The sequence below is a fragment of the Nothobranchius furzeri genome, chromosome 14 (assembly GCF_043380555.1).
Source record: "Nothobranchius furzeri strain GRZ-AD chromosome 14, NfurGRZ-RIMD1, whole genome shotgun sequence".
NCBI lineage: Eukaryota > Metazoa > Chordata > Actinopteri > Cyprinodontiformes > Nothobranchiidae > Nothobranchius > Nothobranchius furzeri.
Genome location: NC_091754.1, coordinates 42,784,443 through 42,807,902, shown reverse-complemented (window position 1 = coordinate 42,807,902; position 23,460 = coordinate 42,784,443). Strand labels below are relative to the sequence as shown.

General features: G+C 43.1%; 1 protein-coding gene across 1 annotated transcript in view; it reads right to left on the bottom strand.

Annotated features, from left to right (window-relative positions):
- LOC107396072 (plasma membrane calcium-transporting ATPase 1) overlaps positions 1–23,460 on the bottom strand; it is a 76,951-nt gene that overhangs the window by 13,031 nt on the left and 40,460 nt on the right. Inside the window, exons 8-9 of the mRNA XM_015975601.3 lie at positions 2,097–2,243; positions 669–883 (exon numbers count right to left, since the gene is read on the bottom strand). Coding sequence (XP_015831087.1) covers positions 669–883; positions 2,097–2,243 — 362 coding nt within the window. The remainder of the gene's footprint in view (positions 1–668; positions 884–2,096; positions 2,244–23,460) is intronic.

Genomic DNA, 23,460 nt, shown 5'->3' with positions numbered 1-23,460 from the left:
AAAGATTGTCATTTTTTTAAATCTAAACAAAAAGGATAAAGACCTGAAATGACAGGTCACCTGCTTGCGCGTAATCAGATGTCTCTAAAGGAGCTTTCTGAGCTGAAGAGGAAATGAGATTCTGGACCTTTCCTCAGACAGGTTCATGGATGTGTCGCCACATTGGAGACAGGAACAAGTGCTATTCAGCCAAAGTTTCATAATCAGGAACATTTTCTAAGAGACAAGTCTCTCTGAGATACAGGGTTTGGAAAACACTTGCTTCAGTAGGAGGAATCTTCCCGCGTGGCTCTGATTCTGCTGCTGCCTATGACCAACGTGCTCCTAGCCCCTCTCCACATCTTCAGCTCACTGTCCACCTTACATGTGCGATGACAGCGATCTGCACTGAGCACAGTGTATAATGCTCAGATGTTCTGATGGGAATGGTTAAAATGTCAACGCATCTGCATGCGTCAGGATAATTCTTTCAAAATGACCAGTGTTTTCTTTACTGTGGGAAATGGCTAATTATAGCTCTTTGATTGGAAAATGTTGCTGACCCTGGTATAGACATACCACAAATCAAGAGCCATGGATTAAGAAATCTGTGTCGAGTTTAGCTTGGCATGCTGTGCAATGTAGTATGTAGATACAAGTATGGTATGTATATGACAATAGAATCATACCTTTACTGAATATGCAAGAGAGATGGTGACAGCCAGGGGTAGACCTTCAGGCACGGCCACCACTAGCACCGTCACACCAATGATGAAGAACTTGACCAGCAATTGCACATACATAGGAACACACTCTGCAGTCCAAGGAAGGCCCTGAATCCAAAAGGTATCGATCAGGAAGCGATTGATGAGAATGACGACTGTGAGGGTTGACATGAACAGCCCTGGAAACAGAATAAATATGCTGGTGTTGATTCTCACTTATTCAGGGTGTGGAAGTATTTAGAGTTTAAATAAATGGTATTTCTAGAAGATGCGTCCCCTGCCATCTAAAAGCCTTCTCTTCTGTCCTTTGAGATGGTTACACTGAAAGTGTGAATGGTGCAAATATGGTCCTGGACCCAGAAAACCTCTGGTTTTACATTTGGGGAAAATGGACACAGGAAGTAACCTATAAGAAGAAGGAAGAAAGGTTGGAGCTTAGAAGCACCTGAAATACAGACGTGCCTATCTATGGCCTTTCAAAGTTATTTGGCTGCCAAAGACAACATAGACAAACCAATACTTTTGGAAGTACAATTCAAGCTACTTTGTGTCAGTAGCTGCTTTCCATGACTTGTTTTGAATTATTCCCTGTTCCTTTGGTTAACGGTGCAGTTATTAAGAACAACATACTGTGGTCAAATGTAGTTACTGCAGGCCATTTTTCAAAGCAGAACATTACTTTATCACTAATGCTCTGTGAGTTTCATGGCTGTTCACGGATCAGCGCAAGAAGGTTCTAGATGACAAGCGAAGTTGGATCATACACACAAAGTTGATAGTAGCGTGTAAATATGTGTGTGCATGGGTGAATTACTGTTTGTGTTATAAGGTGGAACAGAAGGTTCCCAAAACAAGAGAAATTTGCTCTGGAGAATACTTCTTTTACTTATTTCTCCACAAGAAACCAACAGTAAGGCATAACAACAAGGAAAGTACAGAATAACTTACAGTGGAAGTCACAACAACCTCTTTTAGTTCTGCTTTCTGATTTTTATTAAACTATTTTGCCTTATTTGAATGCAGTTTATTATTCTCTAAGAGGGTACAACCCCGGTGTGCAGCGTCCATGAAATCATCAGACCCCAGGAATATTCAGTAATAATCTAGTTTGCCTTGCTTATTAAAATTGTAGAATTGTGACAAACATTTTTATATTTGTTGAGCTGACACTGCATTTGCTTTTAGCGACACAGAGCAGAAGAGCTCAGTGTTGACATGACTGAAGATGTGAATGAAACCTACCTTTATGTCGTCCTTGATTCCTCCACGATGTGAACATTAATATGATTCATTAAAGGACATTGTTGTCCATTGGTGTGGCCAGTAATTTTCTAGGGAGTGCCCCGGCTACCCCTTGGGGGCGCCACTGATGGGTAGATTCTATATTTGTACCTGCTTTGCCAATCTGTACAGCCAGCTTGGTCAGCTTCCCCTGCAGGACGGATTTCTCTTTCTTTGGTAGCTTTTTTTTCTTCTTTTCAGGTTCTCCGTCCTCTTTGAGTGGCTGCATCTCCACATTGGCCCCGTCTTTCTTTTCCCCTGGAACAAAGAGAAATAAATTGGCTAAATATTAAAATGTCTGTAATGCTTCAGAAACCAAATCTATGTTTATTTTTGTATGTTTCCTAAAAAAATCCTAAACAGCATTAAAGAACCATTTCTCAGGCGTTTGTTAAAGAGGGCCTTCACTCATATTTTTAATACATTTGCAGTGGTCTCAAGTAGTGGTCCCATGCTAGAAAAGCTATATAGGAAAACTGGCCTCACTATTCATAAGGACTAATACACGGCTCAGATTTCTCTCTATAAGGACTCCATAGTATTCCGGTCTTATCGGCTCCAACACTGACAATACTAAGATACTGTTTTCCATCTATAATAAGATCTTTCGGCTGGCGCAGTGGTTAGAGCTGTTGCCTTGCAGCAAGAAGGTCCTGGGTTCGCTTCCTGGCCTGGGATCTTTCTGCATGGAGTTTGCATGTTCTCCCTGTCCATGCCTGGGTTCTCTCCGGGTACTCTGGCTTCCTCCCACAGTCCAAAAACATGACTGTTAGGTTTATTGGTCTGTCTAAATTGTCCTTAGGTGTGTGTGTGGATGATTGTTTGTCCTGTGTTTCTCTGTATTGCCCTGCGATGGACTGGCTCTCTGTCCAGGGTGTACCCCGCCTGATTGCCCATTGACCGCTGGAGATAGGCACCAGCAGATTTGCAACGTTAAAACCTACCTGGTTACCCCAAGTATGTATTTCATGAGCATTTTTTAACTCAGAAGTTCCCCTGAAGGACTTAGTTGTTCGTCCTTTTATCAAAACTTCTTTTGAGTCTGAGAGGGTTAACCTCAGAATGAACGATCATATTTGAAGCATAACAAGTAGAGTCATCCAGAAACTCGCGTAGATTACTTAATTTGATAGATTTCTCTTACAGTAGAAACATAGAAACTAGTATATTATCTCTAGATGCAGAAAAGGCTTTTGATAGAGTCAACTGGAAGATCTTATTTGCAACTTTACATAAATTTGGGTTTGGGAACTTCTTCATAAACTGGCTACAAACATTATACAGTTCACCAACAGCACGTGTCAGGACGAACGACCAAATATCAGCTAGCTTCTGTCTTCACAGGGGGACCAGGCAGGGATGCCCACTCTCCCCCTCACTGTTTGCTATCTTTATTGAACCACTAGCAGCAGCAATTGGGCATACAACAGGTATTAAAGGGATAAAGTGTAAGAAAATAGAACATAAGATAAGTCTTTATGCAAATGATGTTTTACTCTTTCTCCGGAATTCTCAATCATCTCTCTCTCATTCAATAGAACTGATAAACTCTTTTTCAGAAGTTTCAGATTACTCTTTAAACAGGTTAAAATCCACAGTTCTACCATTTAATTTCTCTTTTGTCAATTTACTTAACACACAATTGGATTCAGGGAATATCACATACCTGGGAATTAATGTCTCTCCCAAGTTAGCAGATCTAACCAAACTAAACTACATTCCACTTTTAAAGAAAGTGGAAGATGATCTTGCAAGATGGAAATCCTTACCAATATCACTCATGGGGAGAGTTGCTACAATTAAAATGATGGTCTTACCCAGAATAAATTACTTATTTTCAATGATCCTAAACAAACCACCAGCTGACTGGTTTAGATCTCTGGACTCCTCAATTACCAAAATTTCTTTGGCAGGATAAACCTCCACGAATTAGCTTAAAAACTCTTCAGAAGACCAATGACAGAGGAGGACTGGATTTACCCAACTTTTATTATTATTTCTTAGCCAACAGGCTGCAATATATACAGAGATGGTTGCAAGATAACCCACTAGATGAGTCCTGGGTAGATATAGAACAGACACTTTGCAATACGATAGAGCTTTCAGACTTACCATTTATTAGCTCAAGCATAAGAAAACATGAAGGCTTCAAAAGTATTAGTGTCAGTACCTATCTGACAGCATGGTGGGAGTATCTTAAAATGACAGAGTCTTCGCTAGTATCATGCAGACGCACACCTATCTGGAATAATCCTGATATTTTGCAAAATAATAAAATGATGAACCTTCCGGACTGGAAAAATAAAGGAATCCTATACCTGGAACACATATATGAAGGATTGGACTTCATCCAATTTAATAGAATAGTGTCCCATTTTGGAATAGATAACAATAGCTTTTTAGAATACCACCAAATTAAATCTGTAGTCAAACAAAAATTTAAGCTCAATAAAATAGAATTACAAACACCACCAAGGGTATTAGACTTCTATAATCTCAAACCCCCAAACTACTGTCTAAAGTAACTGACCAAAATACACGATAGAATAGCAATCCCTATTGAAAAATGGGAGGTGGATCTATCAGTCAGCTTTGACCAGAACTTCTGGTCCCAAACTTGTTTAAAAACTTTTAAAATTATCAGACACTCCAATTTACTATTAATTCAGTACAAAATTCTACACAGAGTACACTATACAGGTCACTGGATGTTCAAGATGGGGTTTGTGTCGTCTGACACCTGTACACACTGCACAAACAACATTCCTGACAAATACATTCACACACTGTGGTCCTGTCCACCTGTCCAGGAATTTTGGGGTAGAGTATGTGAAGACCTGCCAAAGTCTCTGAAATGTCATATCCCAACCACCCCCTCTCTTTGTTTACTGGGAAACCTGGACGATGTCCCGATTGAAACATCTTTGGTTCACGTGGTTCTGATTGCCATATGCATCGCTAAGAAAACTATCCTCTTGAATTGGAAAAATAGAGAAACTCTCTGCATTAACCAGTATAGAAATCTTTTGTTAGATCATATTACACTTGATTTAGCCTCTGCTTCCACTTCAAATCAATCTCTCTGGGCTCCTTTGATCGGTTCCATCACATGGCGATGATGGGGGACCATTGATTTTGTCCTGCGGGATGATGTGGGTGGGGGGGTGGAGGGTCTGAGTCTGGAGTATCCGGATGTTCCCTGGGGGTGGGTTCACAGGGGATGTCTGGGACTGGGGGGCCATTGCCCCCCTCTGGAGGTGCTTGGGTTGCCTCGGGGGGTGGACTACTGGTGGTTGTGAGTGGGGACCCTTGGAGGTCTTGGCGGCGGCCATGGGCCACTGCCTGGCAGCTGCATTGCCTCTGTGCGGGTCTGGGTGGGGGCCTGGGGGCTCGGGGTGTTGGGGTGGCCGGCCCCGTGTGGGGATCTGGGCGGGTCCTTGGGGGTCGGGTCCTGACATGTATGCTGCTGGGAAGAAGGCAGGAACATGCAGCAGTGCCTGGCCCAGGTTCAGGGGCCTCGGGTAGACCTTGGCTCCTCTGCTGTCCCATCACAGGGGACGGGGAGGTCCAGGAGGGGGAGGACCCAACCTTACCTGGATGTCCTATGTCTTATATATTCTGGAAGTTCTGCAAATGCAGGGATGGGCAGAGATATTCTGCTGGCGTGGGGCTGGGTTGGTGCCCTCGTGCTCCATGGGGCTCTGTAATGCTGCTGCTTTGGGCCCTGGCAGGATGGGCTGGGATCTCCATGCCCTGGGTGGCGGTTTGACAACAGAGGTGCTAAGCCCAACCAGCCATTCCTCCCCATCCCTGCATATTTCTCTCCTCCTGCTCCCTGACATCATCACACAAACATGCACATAGGACCTTGGGGGGTGGACAAGTCAGGGAGTGCGGGTATGGACCCCATTTCCGCATTCCTGTGGCAGCCTGCCCCCCAATTTTATTTGCACCTTATACACTTCCACCGACGACATTCCACACAAACACACATTTAGGGCCTTGGGAGTGAACACATTCAACGGCACTTGGCAGGGAGATTTCTCATCCTCCTCCCGAGTGCTGGTGCCCACTTCCAATTTTAAACTGCACTTAGACACCGAGGGCTGTGGGTGCAAGTGGGGTGGTGCGGTGGCATCAGCTGGCATAGGCCAGGCAATGCCCGCACTGCCCGCTCACCACAGCCATGGAATACACCTCATCAACACACAACACTATATTGGAGCAGGTGGGGGGAGACTAGGGGTCTTAGCACACCTCTGTTGTTGCTTGGCTTCCTGGGGCTGGAGGCTAGGAGGGAGATCTGGCCATCTGATTGGGGTCTGGGGTGGTGGGTTGCTGTGCTCAGCGTTGGGCGGGGGAGCCTGCTCATCAGCACCCCAGCAGAAAGGGTCAAACTCTGGTAACTGGTGATGGTTGTAACCCATGTGCAGCAGTACCGGGACCAGAGTGAATAGGGTGTGTATGGGGAGCACGAGTGGGTGTCCGGCGTGCATTTTTGTAAGTCTTTGGTTGTATATGCATGTGTGAACATGAAGGAGGGAGTGTGTGACTGTGTTTGTGTATGACTGTATATGTCAGGTGGGGCCTTTGACTCCTCCCCTCTCCTGGGACTTCTTTTGATGATATAGATCTTCGTCTCCCCTCCCCATGCCACACCTGGTGTGGGGTGTGGTGCCTTGGTCTGCTTGAGTGTTCGTGGCTCCCGGGTCAGGGGGTTTAAGATTTTTGGCGTCTGCCTGATCAATCCCGGTGGCGGCCTGGTGGGGTCTGGGTCCCTGGACTCTGCTGGGTCCCCGGCGGGGGTGGTCGCCCCTGGGTCCCGGGTTGCTGGGTCCTGGGCTCAGCCGGCTAGGGGGTGGGAGGCTGCGAGCGGGCCTGTGGGCTTGCCGCTGATATCTCCCGGGACTCTGCCGGCTGCTGGTTTTTGGCCCCCCGGGACGATCCTCTGTGCCTCTCGAGGGGGGCGGGGGCCTTTCTGGTTGCAGTCTCCTTGGGGTTCCTGTGTTCTGGGGCAGCGCCTGGATCTCTGGGACTTGGAGCTCCCCCATCTCTTACGCATCTTTGGGGGGCAGATCTGTGGTCCCTCACACTCTCTATTGGACGCTCCTATAGAGAAACCTTACATAAACAAGCGCGTGTACACACACAGGTGCTCACATGGTGCTCTCAAAAGTATGGGCTTGGGCACGTTCAACACATGTCTTAAGAGTATGGTGGGCACTTAATGCACTGTGATTTATTATCGTGTGATTGTTCAGTTAAACAATGTTGATTATGTATTTCTTCATCAAGTTGATGCAGTGATAGCTTGATGTTGTATTGTTGTTGTGTCCCTTTTTTTTTGTTTTGTTTTTTTTGCTTTTTTTCTTGTCTCTTTCTGCAGGTCTAGAAGCAGACTCTTGTTCATTTTTGTTTATTTTTGTGGAACCCCCCACCCCCTTCCCCCCTCTCTCCCCACCTTTTGTTTTTCCTTTCTCTTTCACCTCTGACTCCGTGTCTGGTCGGAATTACAAAGCATTCAAAAACAATAACAATAAAGTTTAAAGTATCAGGCGTGACATTAAAAGCAGACGCTTTGATGCTCCACCTGAGAGTAAATCTGTAAGGCTTGTTACCAGCGTTCAGACATCAATTCTGTTTGCTTCACAGCCAGACAGGACACGGTAATAAGAAAAAAAAAGCATAACAAGTTAAATGTGGTTGTTCTGTGAACTTGTCATTTGACTGATTGAGGCTGTGGGTCTGTTAATCATGTGGAGTCAGAAAGTGATGGGCCTGCTTTGTGACAGAGTGCGGGTACCTGCAGGTACGTGTGTGTGTGTGTGTGTGTGTGTGTGTGTGTGTGTGTGTGTGTGTGTGTGTGTGTGTGTGTGTGTTGATCCCATCTCTGTAATAAGGTTATTAGTGGACAGCCAGGCACCAGCAGAAGTAGCAGGGAGGAGAAGAAGCAGCTGCCAAGATTAAGGATGGTAATCTGCTTGGTCCTAATCACCATCAACAGAGTCAGGAGCACCTGCTGCTGCTGAAACTACAGGGAGACTATATGTGGGACATACAGGCAAGACCACAAGGACCCAGAAGAACTTTTTAGTGAGCAGAAAGTGGAAGCTAAACTACCACCTGTGAAGTATTGTGGTGCTCTTGGAGTACTGAAGTCAGCCAGCTCAGTGGCCTAGTGGTAGAGTATCCCCCCTGAGATTAGGAGATCAGGTCATACCAAAGACTTTAAAAAGGGGACCGGATGCTTCCCTGCTTGACACTCAGCTTTAAGGGGTTGGATTGAGGGAATTAAACAACCAAATAGTTCCTGAGCGCAGCTGTGTCTACATCTCACCTCTCCCCATGGGGATGAGTCAAATGTGGAGAACAATTTTCACCACACACCTGTGTGTTACAACTATGGGACTTTAACTTAACTTGACCTTGACCTGATAAGTGTTAAACTCATCAGCAAAATGCAGTAAAACGACTTGAGGTCATTAATTATGAACTGGCGTGCAGTGCAACTCTTTTTTCTAAAGACATTGGATTGTAACGTGACGGAGGTGCCATTCCACCGAAGGTTATTTACCCTCTCTCCACAGATGCCTCTGACAGTACAAAGCTGCATGAGACGGCCTCAAGGTCATGCATTCGCTTCTAAACTGCTTCCTTTCCAGCTCAAGAGAAGAATGAAGAAAGGATTCTTTCATTTTAATAAATCAAAGAACTCTATTTTTAATAAAGCTAATCAAACAAAGTGTTAGTCAGTAATATAATGTTGACCAATCTGTGAAATGACAATGTTATGATTAGTACGTTTAATAAGTAATATGACTTTAATTTAGCTGCACTAGACATTCTGACTACATGTAATGTAAACGCATGACACATTGTTTACTCATCCAATCAGAACCTTCCTTTCTGAAGCGTGGCATAATCTCTGTGGTGTTTATAAATCTGTCCAACTTTGATTCGACCAGAAATCAAAACATCCAGCTTAATTAAACCAGTCCCACACCATCTTAGTTCAGTTCTCATCAGTTCTCTGAGTTCTCTACTGTTCACTGTAGTTCACCGCATGCTAAGAGAAGTATCGGACCAGCCATCCGGACTTCCTTTTTAAGCCAAGAACCAACAAGCTGGATAAATTCTGTTACATTTTACCCACCAAGCAACGGTTCCTTTCAGAATAAAAGCTGAACTCACTGACCCAAGGGGGGTCCATCTGACGCTGTCAACCAACTGTCGCTTTTTACCTGGAGGCAATCCAAAGACTAGTTTGTCGTACTGCTGATGCTGTTTCACCGGCTCCGGTGCCAAAGGAGGGTCTGAGGACCTGGCAGTCTGGATCTATACGGAGGTCTCATCTCAAGGGTATGTGTGGAGCGACAAATATGGCATCTCATGTGTTTATGAAACTACGATCAAACTCCGATCATAGCTAAAAGCAAAACATCACAACATCATTCAGGCTTGCTTCTCCGGATACGAGAGTTCTGATTGTAACATCACTCACAAATACACCATTCATCTCAAGTCTCATCCACACCAGATCCATTCATCATTTAGTTTAGAGTTAGTCTTGTTTAAAATTGTTTAGAAATAAATCTTCTTAAATGTTTTAAAGGTGAGTCTCTCTTCTCTTGTCTCCCACTTAATACAAGTGTTACATAATCCCTGCAATAAAAAGTTCCAATCTTCTGGTTAAAATAACCCAAAGGTCCGTAAGGTTGATTTCATATTTACTATGGAATCTTACATCTTACGGGTCCTTAATTAGATGTAAATGAACTCTTTTACAGGATGATTGGCACAAGTTGGCAATATGAGTTTTATGTTTTTTAACTTAATATTTAAGCAGCAACAACATTTCTAATTGTGATTTTGGGTCATTGATGCACCACTACCCAAAACTCAGCACTAATACCAAGTATCAATGCAGGGTACAAAATCAGACAGTGTGATGTGACAGGGTAAACGAAAGCCAAATTATTCTGGTTGAGGGAGGACCTAAAGCAGACGCAGAATAGAAGTAACTATGAACTAAAAAAAATAAATAACACAGTAAATAAATAACTGCCATAGCAGCACAAGAAAAGAACCGAACAACCAGAGGTTGACGAAAAAAACTGAAGTACAAAGGGAAAACCCATGGGCAGGTAAATCAGCAGGCCCAGATAACAATGAGTTGTATTAAAAGGAACTAACCCAACTCAGACCAAAATACAAATCCAGAAACCCATTGGAGCCACTAACCAGTTCAAACATACCCACAATATCTTAAATGAAAGAGATACAAAAAAGTCAAGCATAACTGGGGACAAAGCAAGACCAACTACTGCTTTAATTACAATGGTATTAGTAGGTAATTAACAGATCAATGAGATGAACCTTACCTAAACGAAACGTCAGGACTGCGATTATTCCTATAGTCCCTATAGGTGACCTGCTATAGTACACCTATCACCTGAGAGGTGAACATCCAACTACTCTAAAGTGGTGTCTGAACACTTTTACAAGAATGAGTATTTAAATAATAATAATAATAATAATAATAAGTCCTGCAAAGTTCAACCCCCACCTCCACGTGGTGCAGGACGGGCAACGTAGGCATGACAAGCCAGTCATGTCTCAGCTAATGGGGCTCTGACAACATTTCACTATGATGAGTCAAACAATCAGAAAACCATACCGCATCGCTCGTCGTGCGGGTCAACAGCAGGGGACCAGGCTTACGGCGAAAAGTGTGCTACTGGAACAAACCCCACCCACCCCCAGGCATCTGTGGACCAGCTATCCGAAGTGATCCTTCAACCAGCCGCCCATGATGTAAAACTTACCACATATGAAAACGAAAGTAAAAGGAAGAAATGGACTAGGGAGGAGTATAAACAAATTATGGAAGCGTACATCACAGCTCAACTAAAACCATCAGGAGAGAGCAACACTAAACAAACCTTTACTCTATGGAGAAAGGCAAACCCCACATCAAGACCCAACATGGACCCCAACAAACTGTCTAATGTAAGAAGGGACATCATCAAACAGAAAAGACTTACAGATGCAGAGGTGGAAGCTATTAGGAGAAAGGTCAGACATACTGTAGAAGAAAATGAAAACACAGTGGAAGACGGCAGACATGAAGAACAGGAAGGTAAAATCAGGAATGAAGAAGACCAAACTCAACAGCAAGAAGTAGATGGAGTGACTGAAGAGGGTACCAACAGAACATATGAAGAACACACAGACTTTGAAAAAGTCCGAGACAGCATACTCCAGAAATGGATGGAAGCAAAACTCCAAGGGCTGGAGAATCGAGACAAGCTGCCTAAGGTATGTAGCAACAAAAATATCAAGAACCTCATCAGCCTAGCCAACAGAGCAATACAAGACATTAAACAAGACTACTCTAAACCAATGGACCTCACATCAATTAATGAAATATGTTATGCAGCAGCTACAGTAATCACAGACCTGAGTTGCACCAAGAAAATCATAAAACAAGGAAAAAGAAAACAGCCCAAATGGAAGACAGACATCGAGAAGGACATTCTCAAGAAGAGAAAAGATCTCTCTCTACTCACAAAAACTGAAAAAGGTACCACTACTAATAAAAGAAAAGAGAGGCAAATGAAGAAGAGGTACAAACAACAGATACAGGCCAAGGCACAAAGAATCAGAAGACATGAAAAGACAAGTAAACAGTTCAGACACAACCATGTTTTCAAAGTTGACCCAAAGAAGTTCTACAGAGAACTTGGCAAGAAACAGATAAAAATCAAAGAACTACCATCTCTGGAAAAAGTAGAAGAGTTCTGGAGCAATGTTTGGGAAAAAGAGAAAAACCACAATGAGGCAGCACAATGGATCAAAGAAGAAGCAGAAATATTAAAAAGCCGACCAGTACAGGAGTGGACAAACATCAGCAAGACAGAAGTAATACTGGCACTAAAGAAGGCAAATAATTAGAAGTCACCTGAAGAAGACAAAGTACATAACTTCTGGCTTAAACATCTTGAAGTCATACATGAAGATCTTGCAAGAGAATACACAGAAATAATTAAAACACAAAAGAGCTCAACCTGGCTAGCACAGGGTCTAACATATCTGCCAACCAAGACCAATGGCACAAAAAACTCTAAGAAATACAGACCAATCACATGCTTACCAACGATGTACAAGATCCTCATAAGTATCATCACAGAGAGAACATGCACCTTCCTCGACAACAACAACATGCTACCACCAGAACAAAAAGGCTGTAAGAGAGGAAGTTATGGAAGCAAACACCAACTCCTGATCAACAAGATGATACTGGAAGACAGCAAGGGGAAGAAGAAAACCCTGAGTACGGCATGGATAGACTACAGGAAAGCATTCGACAGTGTACCACACTCATGGATGATCAAAGTAATGGAACTTCATTGAATCTCACCAACTCTCATCAACTTCATGAAGACAAGTATGGAATCATGGAGGACCACTATGATGCTCATTTATGAGGAAGGATCCATCAAGACAAGAAGAAGAAAAGATCATTTCTATTGCACCTCTCAAGATAAAAATCGCGAGACGCTTCACAGAAACAAAAAACGTAAAAATATAAAAAAGAATTTAGAAAATTTAAAAAAATATATTAAAATGAGCAAAAATAGGCAATTGTGATTAAAAAAATGTTAAGAAAGAGAGGGTGAACAGGAAAGAGGGAAATCAGTGGATCCTGAGGAAGGTGGAATAGGTGGGGAGAGCCGAATAAAGAGAGAGTGGTGAAGAAGGTCATCCAAAAGCCAGCTTGAACAAGTGTCTTCAGCTGCTTGTTAAAGAAGACCACTGAGTCCACTGATCTCAGGCTCAGGGGGAGAGAGGTCCAGAGTCTGGGGGCCACAGCAGCAAATGATCTGTCACCTTTGGTCTTTAGCCTGGTGCTGCACAACCAGTAGGCTTTGATCACTGGACCTCAGGGACCTGCTGGGCGTGTAGGGACTAAGAAGATCACCAATGTAAGATGGTGCTTGTCCATGTAAGGCCCTATAGACCAGAACCAGGATCTTGAAATGAACCCTGAAGTTGACTGGCAGCCAGTGAAGCTGGAGGAGAAGCGGGGTGATGTGGGTGTGTTTGGAGGACTTGGTCAGAAGCCGAGCACAGGCATTCTGAACCACCTGTAGACGGTTCAGGAAGGTTCTGCTCAGACACGTGAAAAGAGAGTTACAGTAGTCCAAGCATGAGGAGATGAAGGTGTGGATAACTGTCTCAAGTTCAGAGCGGGACAGAATGGGATGCAGCTTAGCAACATTCCTGAGATGGAAGAAGGAAGAGCGAACAAGAGAACCATATAAGTGACCAATAAAAGTGAGGTGTGGTATCTTTCAAGGAGACTCACTATCACCTCTCCTTTTCTGTCTATGTCTAGCCCCACTCAGCACCATGCTAAACAACAGCGAACATGGATATGAGGTTCAAGGTAAGAAGATCAACCACCTGTTTTACATGGATGATCTGAAGACCTATGCCAAAAATGATAACAACAAGAGGGACTACAGCAAATAGTCAAGCTCTTCAGTGATGACATCTGTATGCAATTTGGACTTGACAAATGTGCAAAGGCTACATTCAAAAATGGAAAACTCACATCAACATCAAACATTCAATTGGACCAAGAGACTGTCATAATGGAGCTCAATCAAGAGGATACATACAACTATCTTGGGGTCAATGAAGGAGATGGAATACAACATGCTACCATGAAAGAAAAAGTCAAAAAAGAGTACTACAGAAGAGTGACCCCAAAATTCCACTATCTCCGCTCCGGCACGAACTCCGCAGCAAAAACGGTCCCTTTGTAGTCAATCAGAGCTGTTCCACTACAGTGGCCATGCCATCCGGCAAAAATAGGATCGATTCTATTTTTGCCAGACGCCGGAGCACCTCCGCAGTCATTGGACAGAAATCATAACCGCCCAACAGGAAAGGGAGCAAGCACAGCTTCCGTTATTTCACAATAAATCGATAAACAAAATGCGTTTTTTGTTTCACATGCACAGGTTTAACAACTTTTAATAACTATCAATGGCGGTTGAACTTTAAATGCACAAAAATAAGCCATAAATAGTTTCTACTATCAAAGTAGTTAGCCTTTGTTGATCCAAACACTGCTGATCTCTCAACACAAATGATAGGCAAATTAAACAGTTCATTTCGATGCTTCTCCCACACAACGGGTGTTTGGATCTAACTTCCGCATTTATTGCTCGGACTGTATTACAAGATCTCAAAATCCCGCGCATGCCTGTTTGCGCACCTCAGGTCTCCGCACCGGAGTGGAGCCGTTGTAGAGCAGGTATAGTATAATTTAAGTTCGGAAGCGAGCGGCAGCGGAGGGCGGGGGCAGAGCGGAGGTAGTGGAATTTTGGGGTTAGTGTTGGATAAATTATGGATACATTATTTTATTATTTTTTAAACGAAAGCTTCATCCAGTTTATTTTCGAAAGCTTCATCCAGTCTACCGGTATTTTACTCTGGCAACAGACAGGCGTTTGACCTTGCCTCTTTCCAGTCCTGGCTTATCAGTAAGAACGCCCTGTGCCCGCACCTGTTGTCTCCCTGCTCGCTGAGAGTCTAAAGGAATGTCAAAGTGTGTGCGTCAATGTTTTAGTGTGTAAATGTGTGTGCGTTTTACCATTTTGTTTGTCCTTAATAAATACTCTTGGAGGGCTTTGTCTGAAGAGAGTGAACTGACAACCCTTGTAGGGTGTGTATTTGTTTTTGCTCTCCCTTTGCAAAGTCTAAATTGTTTGGTTGTTGGTCAGTTATTGGTATGGGTTATTGATCAGCTTATGGGTTAATCGATCGGCTTATTAATATAACCCCTGCGTGTTGAACTTTCCCTCAGGTAACCCTGGATGGGAAAATGAAATTACCTAACATTTTGGTGCCGTGAAACCCGTCGTGCAGTTCGGCCGCTGGGGGGTCGTCTCCGGGAGCCGCTTCCTGCTTCGGTCTGGGGGGCTGAAATAGCTTCCCGGCTGGCTGGGTGGCTCCGTGGAGCTCCTCTCTGCTGCTGTCTCGCGCGCGTCGGACTTCGGGGTGACTCTGCCGCGCAGGGGGGGGGATTGGGATTGGATTGGATGAGTGAGTGAGTACCTCTTCTTTGCAGCTTTGCATATATAAATCTGGTTGACATGACAGTGTGTTTTACGTTCGTGTCTGCCTTCCGAACACAGTAGACATTCCGTGTTTTAGCAAGGAGCTTGAATCCGGTTTGGGTGAAATAGCGTTGAAAAGTCAAAACCGGGAGCGCTAACTCATGTCCTAGGTCCAGCTGTTCTGACCAGGCCGGTTCCAAATGAAATAGTTGAAATATGAAGGAACGGAAGGTCAGGACACTACTGGAAAGGTATTAATAAGGTCTGTGTCCCAGGAGACACAGTCCACCCCACCGTGAAAAGTCATTGCGGGTCGTAATACGATCGGAACTGCAGACTGTTGGAAATATAATAGCGCTGCGTTAAAGCTGCCGCTAAATAGACGCAATGCAGGCTGACGGCTGTGCGCTGGCGTTTTAGTCTCTTGTAATCATATTGTCGAGTGGATTTTTTTAACGTTTTCCTGTTGCTGCTGAGGTACAAACATTTTGGACACCGTTGCTTTTGGCTTACAACTCAAGTCGAACTAAAACTCACTCATATTTTCTTTATGATTTGTGTGCTTCTCATTGGTTTTGGTGTTGTGACTGTCGTTTTCGTCCACCGCTCGCTGATCATTGTCTGTGTGGCTTTGTGGGTTTAATTGTGCCGGAGCTCTGTGCTGAAGAGCTTCAGCTGTCCTTTGATCCATCTGGGTGTGTGAAAACTGGCCAGTTCTGCCTGGTTTTCTGCCTGGTTCTGTTTCGTGTGTGTTGGGGTGTGTGTGTGCGTGTATGTGGAGGTGTGCGTGTATTGGGGACTTTGAGAATGTTACGTGTGGCAGGTTCGGCTGCCGTTTCGCGGTGTGTGTGTGTGTGTGTTTGTAGGATTGGCTGGAGTTCCAAGGGTGTGTACGAGAGGGAAAGAAACAGTGAAGTTGTTGGGTTAAGGATAAATTTGGGAGGTTTAGGGGCAATGTAAGGTCCGGTCGATAAGCGTGGGAGGGAGTCAAAATCCAATGGGCCACATTTTCACCTTCTGCCCCCAGAACAGGGGGAAATATAGAAGCCCTCAGAGGCTTAGCCGAGTGCAGGTTAATCCACATCGTGACTGTGCCTGGTTATTACTGACCAAATAATATCTTATCAATTGAGTAAAGGCCTAAGGGCTATAAAATAAAATAAAAAATCAAAATGACAGTCGAAAGGGAGTCTCCATATTGTAGTTTTACCCTAAAATAAAAGCAAAATAAAAGTTGAAAGGGATCCTGCAAATAATCAAAAAATAAGTTGCACACCTGTTAATTACTTTGGCACAACTATTAATTACTTATTGCTCTCGTGACCCGAGTATTTTATTTGTTTATGGTGGATGGTTATGACTATGGATGAAAAGTTTGGTTTAAAGTAATCTAGATTACACACTGTTCCCTTGCTATCATGTGAATGACTCCATCCTATTGATCTTTTATTTGTAGTTAATTGTATAATGGGTTTTTCTTTTTTTTACTTTCTGGGAGTACTAATTTTCCAAATCTTCATATCCAGACAGGGGACTTCGGGTGATGACAACCCAAAACCCGGGTATGTATGAGGCCCGTAGTGCCTGTTTGAATTCAAAACTACAGATGGGGTATCCCAAAATAACGGCTGTCATCATTTGAATCTCTCAGATATCCGATATTCTGTTAAACTGTTTAGAAGTCTGAAGAGAAATGAGAAAGTCACAACTGAGATGACTCACATTGGCTTCGTTTTTCTTGTTGTTTTGTGGTGGCCACCTTGAATCTTCATTTGGTTTGTTTTTTCTTTTGTTATAAAAAGCCTTCGAGTGCCTCAAGGCCTGCAAGCAATAGGACTTGGATTTGGTTTTGATGTGTTCTATACAATTTATTATTTTTTATTCTGCTTTAATTAGATTAATTGTTCCATTATAGGTAGTAATGTATTGACTGGTAGAGCGATAGTGACCATCTATGGCAAATCATTTATTTGGTATCCTGCCGAATGTCTCAGTTTAACTACCTCAGTCCTTCCTGGAATGTAAACACCAGCCAGAAATCCCAGTCGAACTAAAATCCCAGTTAGGCCCAGAGTTAAACAATTCCCCAAATATACACACTACCCTTTGTCCCCTGAAGCAATGCATTTTTAGGTTCCTTTGCATCCTGACTCATATTTTTTTTTGGTTTGCTTTCATCTACAAAACTTAAAGCTCAACTTAAAGAATCCCACTATTTTCACCCAAGCAATCACTAATTGTCTCGCTGACTTTCAATGTTCAGCCAATTCTCTAAATCCTTGTTTATGTTGATGACGGTTTGATGGCATCTGACGGTGCAGAGTTTTGCCTCACAGACTGTCACGCCTTATTGCAATATTTTCACCTAACAGGGAACAAAGTCAGTAAAAAGAAACTACAGTGGGTAAAAATTCTCAGTCCGGTATTTGGGACACACTGCTGTCAGGTGAGGGCAGATCCAGTCAGGAAGAGAGGAAACCATGTTGAATACCCCAACACCCCTGACTAAGGAGCAGATGATGCAGTTTCTAGACCTTGCTAATTAGTGCAGAAAGTGCATTCCCTGTAATGCAGAAATAACCCAGCCCCTTTACCCATTTCACTTTTCTGCTGAATTTGACCTCAAGCTACAGAATTATTATTATAGGAAAAATTATTATAAAACTACAATTTTTATGTTCTCTGGTATCTAGACAGTTGTAAATAGCCTCATGAATAGCTTTTGCTCAATAAGATTGTAGAGCTGTAAAGAAAGTGCCTTACTGCCATTTTAAAATGACAAACTCTTTTACCCCTTTAACTGAAACAGCCTTTGTAAATGTAAACTAGGATATATTCATTCTAACACAACTCTGGTTTTACCGGACTCGGTTTCCTGTGGGAACAGCTTAGCTGTTGAGGTAGCTAAGTCTGCTTCCAAGGACACCTTTTGCTACTAGATTAAGATTAAAAACGCAACTTTGTCTCAAGATGGTCTCTATTTTACACTTGGTAAACCTGTTCTTTTTAAAGCTGCCGCTCTGGTGGCACATGGCCCAGGGCATGTGTCAACAGGGGGGATGAATCATTTAATTTAATGACCATTAAATTGACCATGGATCATTTAATTTAACTTGTCATTTGTTTTGGTTCCGACGGTCTTAATTTAACAATATCAGTCCCTTTCTGGAATGTGAACTTCAGCTCAGCTCAGCTCATGAAGGTTCTCAACCAAATGTTTACATTGGTAGTCTAAACACCCAAGCCAAATATTATAAACTATTTTACCTGTTTTCTTTTACTGTTTTGCCTAATTAGGTAAATTTAGAAAGAAGTGGTTTAATTTTGATCTTTGTCATTTTCTTTGGAGTGATGAGCTGATTTTGTGAGACTTGTTAAATTTAACAGTGGGGTCTTCTGACCACATTCTGTTTTATTACTTTCTTTGGTTTTGGTACTGGCCTATTTCTAAATTCAAGCTGATTCCTTCTGATCATATTCTGTTTTATTATTTTCTTTGGTTTTGTACTGGCCTATTTCTAAATTTAAGCTGATTCCTTCTGATCATATTCTGTTTAATTATTTTCTTTGGTCTTGGTACTGGAATTCTACACAACGCAGTACAATCATGGTTTCTACCAACAAACAATTAACAGCCTCGACTATCTTCTAGTTATTAGTTCTGCTTAGTGACGTTTTGTTTAAGTACTGCTAAAGTAAGGGTGGTCTGCCAATGTTTTTTAACCATTTGCTTGTTTTGAAAAGGTCAGGCAGCTAGGGTTGGATACATATGATTAGGTTTTTATTATATGATGTTTTAGGGGTTGTGAGAGCTAGATTTTGGCCTTCGTCCACCCTGAAACAAACACAGTGGTTCCAGACTTTTAGAAAATAGATTTCCTACCCTATTCAGGGTTCATGGTTAAAGCTTTGTTCTTTTCTTTTGCTGAGATAGTCTTTTCTTATCTAATGGTTTTATATTATGACAAGTTCATGTTGTTTGAGTTTATTCAGTCCTGGGTCGATATATGTTAACCTTTTCTGTGACTGGTGTTTACATGTTGTGTTTTGACCCTAAGTCGCCTAATCTTTAAACAATTAAGGACATCCTGACTAGTGGTTTTGTTTTCGTTTCTTGGGTTGCCTGCCATAAGCAGACTTCTTACCCATTTGGGATTTCTGGACATAATGATTTGACTTGCTGTTTTTACAAAAAGGTGTTCGGATCTTTCATAACTTTAGAAACTTCCTGTTAAATGAGTCTTGTCAACCATCAATGGGTTGTTTTAATTACTGGTGTAGGTTAGTTTAATATATCTTGGAACATGAGTTGACGAATATGCTTTGATGTGGTTTATTGATAAACTGAGTCATAATTCTAGCTCACTAATGGGTTACTGGCATCTTACTCAGGTCTTTTGATATGACATAGTGTTTATTGTTATTATTTTATCTTTTGTTGTTCAAACAGTTATGTTCAGGGGCAACGCAATGCTAGGTTTTTGTTTGTATTTCATGGTCCTTTTTAACTCATAAAAGAATGTCTCAGGACATTTTCTGTCCATCTCAGTATTTTGTAACTCTGTAACTCGAGAGCGCCCAGCCTTCTTCGTCCTGTTTGTATGCTGACCTCATGTTGTGAGCTGGGAGGTGAGCACTCCACACACACCATGACTTCACCTGGCTTGTGAGTTCTCTGATTCCAGGAGAGAGAGCAGCAGCTGCAATCAATCAGCTGATCAGTGGGTGGCCTTCATAAGGAGGATGGAGGACACTGCTAAGCCGCCGGATGATTACGCCTTACTGGTAGAGTCCCAGCCACAGTGTTAACTCGATTTTGAAACCTTGACTTTGAACTTTGAAACTACAGCTTTGAACCTTAGAAACGTGTTTTTCGCTAGCGATCTTTTGCTCCGATTTTTTGTTCTCGTTTTGTCTCAGGCTCAGTCATCTTTCCATACACCACCTCCTCGCTGAGAGTTTTTGGATTTACTTCCCGACCATACGACGTCTGGACTTCACTCCCGGTTCCCGTCCTCCTCACGGCACTAACTGCTCCCAGCACTTCAGGCTCTCTCTCTCTTCCCCTCCGGTTGTAAAACCTCGTCGATCTTCATCATCCCGGAATACTCGTTCACTCTCCCAGCTCACCCCTCCCTGGAGGTCCTCCACCACGCTACGTCTGTAAGTCCTCCTACCAAACTCATCCTCTACCATACTACAGTATCAATCAAGGACTCACCTCTGTTTCCCTTCCCTCAGACGCTGCTCCCGTTAACCCATTCACTGGATTTCCATTGCACCCTAAGTTCTAGTTACCAAATAAATCTTTATTTTTTCACATCCTGCTCCAGTGTGTTGATTCTGCATGTCTTGGGTTAAATCATTGCCTCAGATCATGACACCTCACATGTGTGTGTGGTCTTGATTTTAGCTTAGGATGATAACATGTGGACTGTGGTGGTCAGTTTCTGATGAATTTCAGCCCCCCTGGCGGTCCCGATTGGACTAATTGGAAAGAATATTGGATGGTCGTTGCTGAAGACAAGTCACATTCCACAGTGATCTTGCAGACTCTTTTGTGCTTTCTCGCTACAGGCCGTGAAACCAAGGAGATTGGGGTCCTGATGCATGTGCTGCTACCAGATGGGGCATCAAGGTCACTCATCTCATCCCTTCCACTACTGCGGAAATGCTGAGCGGGCCGCCACGACTGCACCCTCCTCATGCGAGCTCACCGAGGACGGCAGATAAGTAAACAATCTGCCTTAAGCTTGCAGGGTCCATCCACCACACCACTGCTGATGTCTGGTGGTCGCACTCCCTGGAACCGCCCCTTTGCATCTGATGGAACAAGGGGAAACGGCAGCAGTTGGGGGAACAACGAACTCGACAACTGGTGATTGAGGCTCCTCCTGAGCCCGCCCACACGACAATGTGACCTGCCTCCAATGATGTCAAGATCCAGCACCCCAAATCTCCCGTCTGGTTTCATGGCTCCCTGACCAAAAAGACATCCCCTCACCGTCCCAACGTCACAGGATCCCACATTGCTATAACAACATCAAAGTTGCTGACACACGCCTTTTGCTCAGGATGGCTCTCTCTCCTTCCACACAACTGATGTGGCCTAAAGAGCAGATTGGCTCCCTGCCCTCAGGTAACCCTGGATGGGAAAATGAAATTACCTAACAATTAGGCTTGTCATCAAGAGTGAACTTAATGCTGCAAATAAGATCAAAGCCATCAACATTTTAGCTGTTCCAACAGTTACATTAAGTTTTAATATCATCAACTGGCAACTTAAAGAAGTAAAGAAACTAGACACCAAGACCAGCAAATTGCTGACTTCTGAAAGAAGGCACCACCCAAAGGCAGATGTTGAAAGAATGTATCTACCAAGACAGATTGGAGGCAGAGGACTTAGCCAACTTGAGATGGCTTACAAAAAACAATGGCATTGAAAACCTACCTTGAAACAACTGACGATGCCCTGCTGATCCTCGTTTGTCAACATGAAGCTCGCAAGAAGCTGTACTCTGTTACAAAAGAAGCTATAAGATATGCACAGGAACTAAACATCCCAGATGTGGCAAGAAAAGAGAAAGAAACAGTAACAAGCTTTGCCAAGAGGACCAAAAGGGAGGCAAAGAAATGGGCCCAAAAGAGGATGAGAGAAACATGGGAGGAAAGAAGATGTCAATCTGTACATTATGGAAATAAACAATGCTCTGGTCGGCAGCCATGCTGAAAAGGCTCACTAAAACACACACAAACATCTCCATATCGCTCTTATAACGTCAGATCGCACGGCCCTAGTTTACGACCCATCCCTCTCCAACAGGTCAAGAAGACAAATGTTCTCCAGGATTCAGTTCAGTGTGCCCTGTTCAATGCCCGCTCCATTTCAAACAAATTCTTTATTTTAAATGATCTGTTCATCAGAGAAAAGTTGGACTATTTATTTCTTACGGAGACAAGGCAGCAAGATGAAAATCATGTACACTTCAAGGAAATTTGTCCACCACATAGCTCTGTGTTTACCACACCACGCCTGTCACATCGTGGTGGAGGTCTTGCTGTGGTCTTTGTGTGAACGTTACCATGTTTACTTGTGCAGAAACATTCTGGCCGTCTGTCCGGTTGTCTGATTTTACTGGAGTCAGAATCTGATATCTGCTACATAAATCCATCCATCCATCCATCCATCCATCCATCATTCCATTCAGTTATCTATCCATCCAACTAACCATCCATCCATCCATCGATCCATCCATCCATCCATTCATTTATCGATCGATCGATCCATCCATCCATCCATCCATCTATCCATCCATCCATCCATCCACCCATCCAACCATTCATTTATCGATCCATCCATCCATCCATCCATCCAACCATTCATTTATCGATTGATCCATCCATCCATCCATCCATCCATCCATCCATCCATCCATCCATCCATTCAACCATTCATTTATCTATCCATCCAACTAACCATCCATCCAACCATTCAACCCTCCATCCATCTAGCGATGGGTACCGAATTCGGCACTTTTCAAGGTACCGACCCAATTCCATAGTACCGACTGAGCACCGATTCACATCATTTGAAACGGTGCCTCGTTTCGGTACCCGTCTTTCATAACGAGAACTTGCCTAGACAGCTGTGCATGCGCAACAGTGTTACGTCGGTCGCTGCGAGCCAGTTGTAAACAGAGCAGCATGGTAGAAAGAACGCACGCTAAAGCTCGGGTCCACTTCACTAAATGTGATGGGTAACTGGGTAACTATGAAACTAGCGACAACGACCTAAGTGAGACATCCTCATCTTAATCTGCTCCGGTAGGTAAATAAAATGTTTAGGATAACGTTAGCTTGATAAGTTAGCTTCTGTTTCGCTAATGGTGCATTTGCTTTCTCCTCTGAACTCCGAATTTCCGACTAGAAGAACATGAATGCGCTCTAAAGTTTGGCTTCACTTTACTAAATGCGACGGGTGAAGATGAAACCAGTGACAACGATCTAAGTGTGAGGCATCATCGTTTTAATCTGCTCCAGCAGCTAAATAAACTGTTTAAGATAACGTTAGCTTGATATGTTAGCTTCCATTGCCACCATTGTTATCAACTAATGGTGCGTTCGCTTTCTCCTCGGAAATTCTAACTTCCCAGTAGGAAAAAGCAAAAGAAAAAGGACGGCAAAAGGAATGAAGATACACAGTAAATTTAGTTCACAGTAAAGATGTTTGCTTCAGTTTAATTATCAGCTTATAAAACTACAAGGACGATGTTAAAATACAAACTGTTGTATGTTATTTATCGTGATATTTATCAAATATGGTTATATATTGAGAAAAATATATA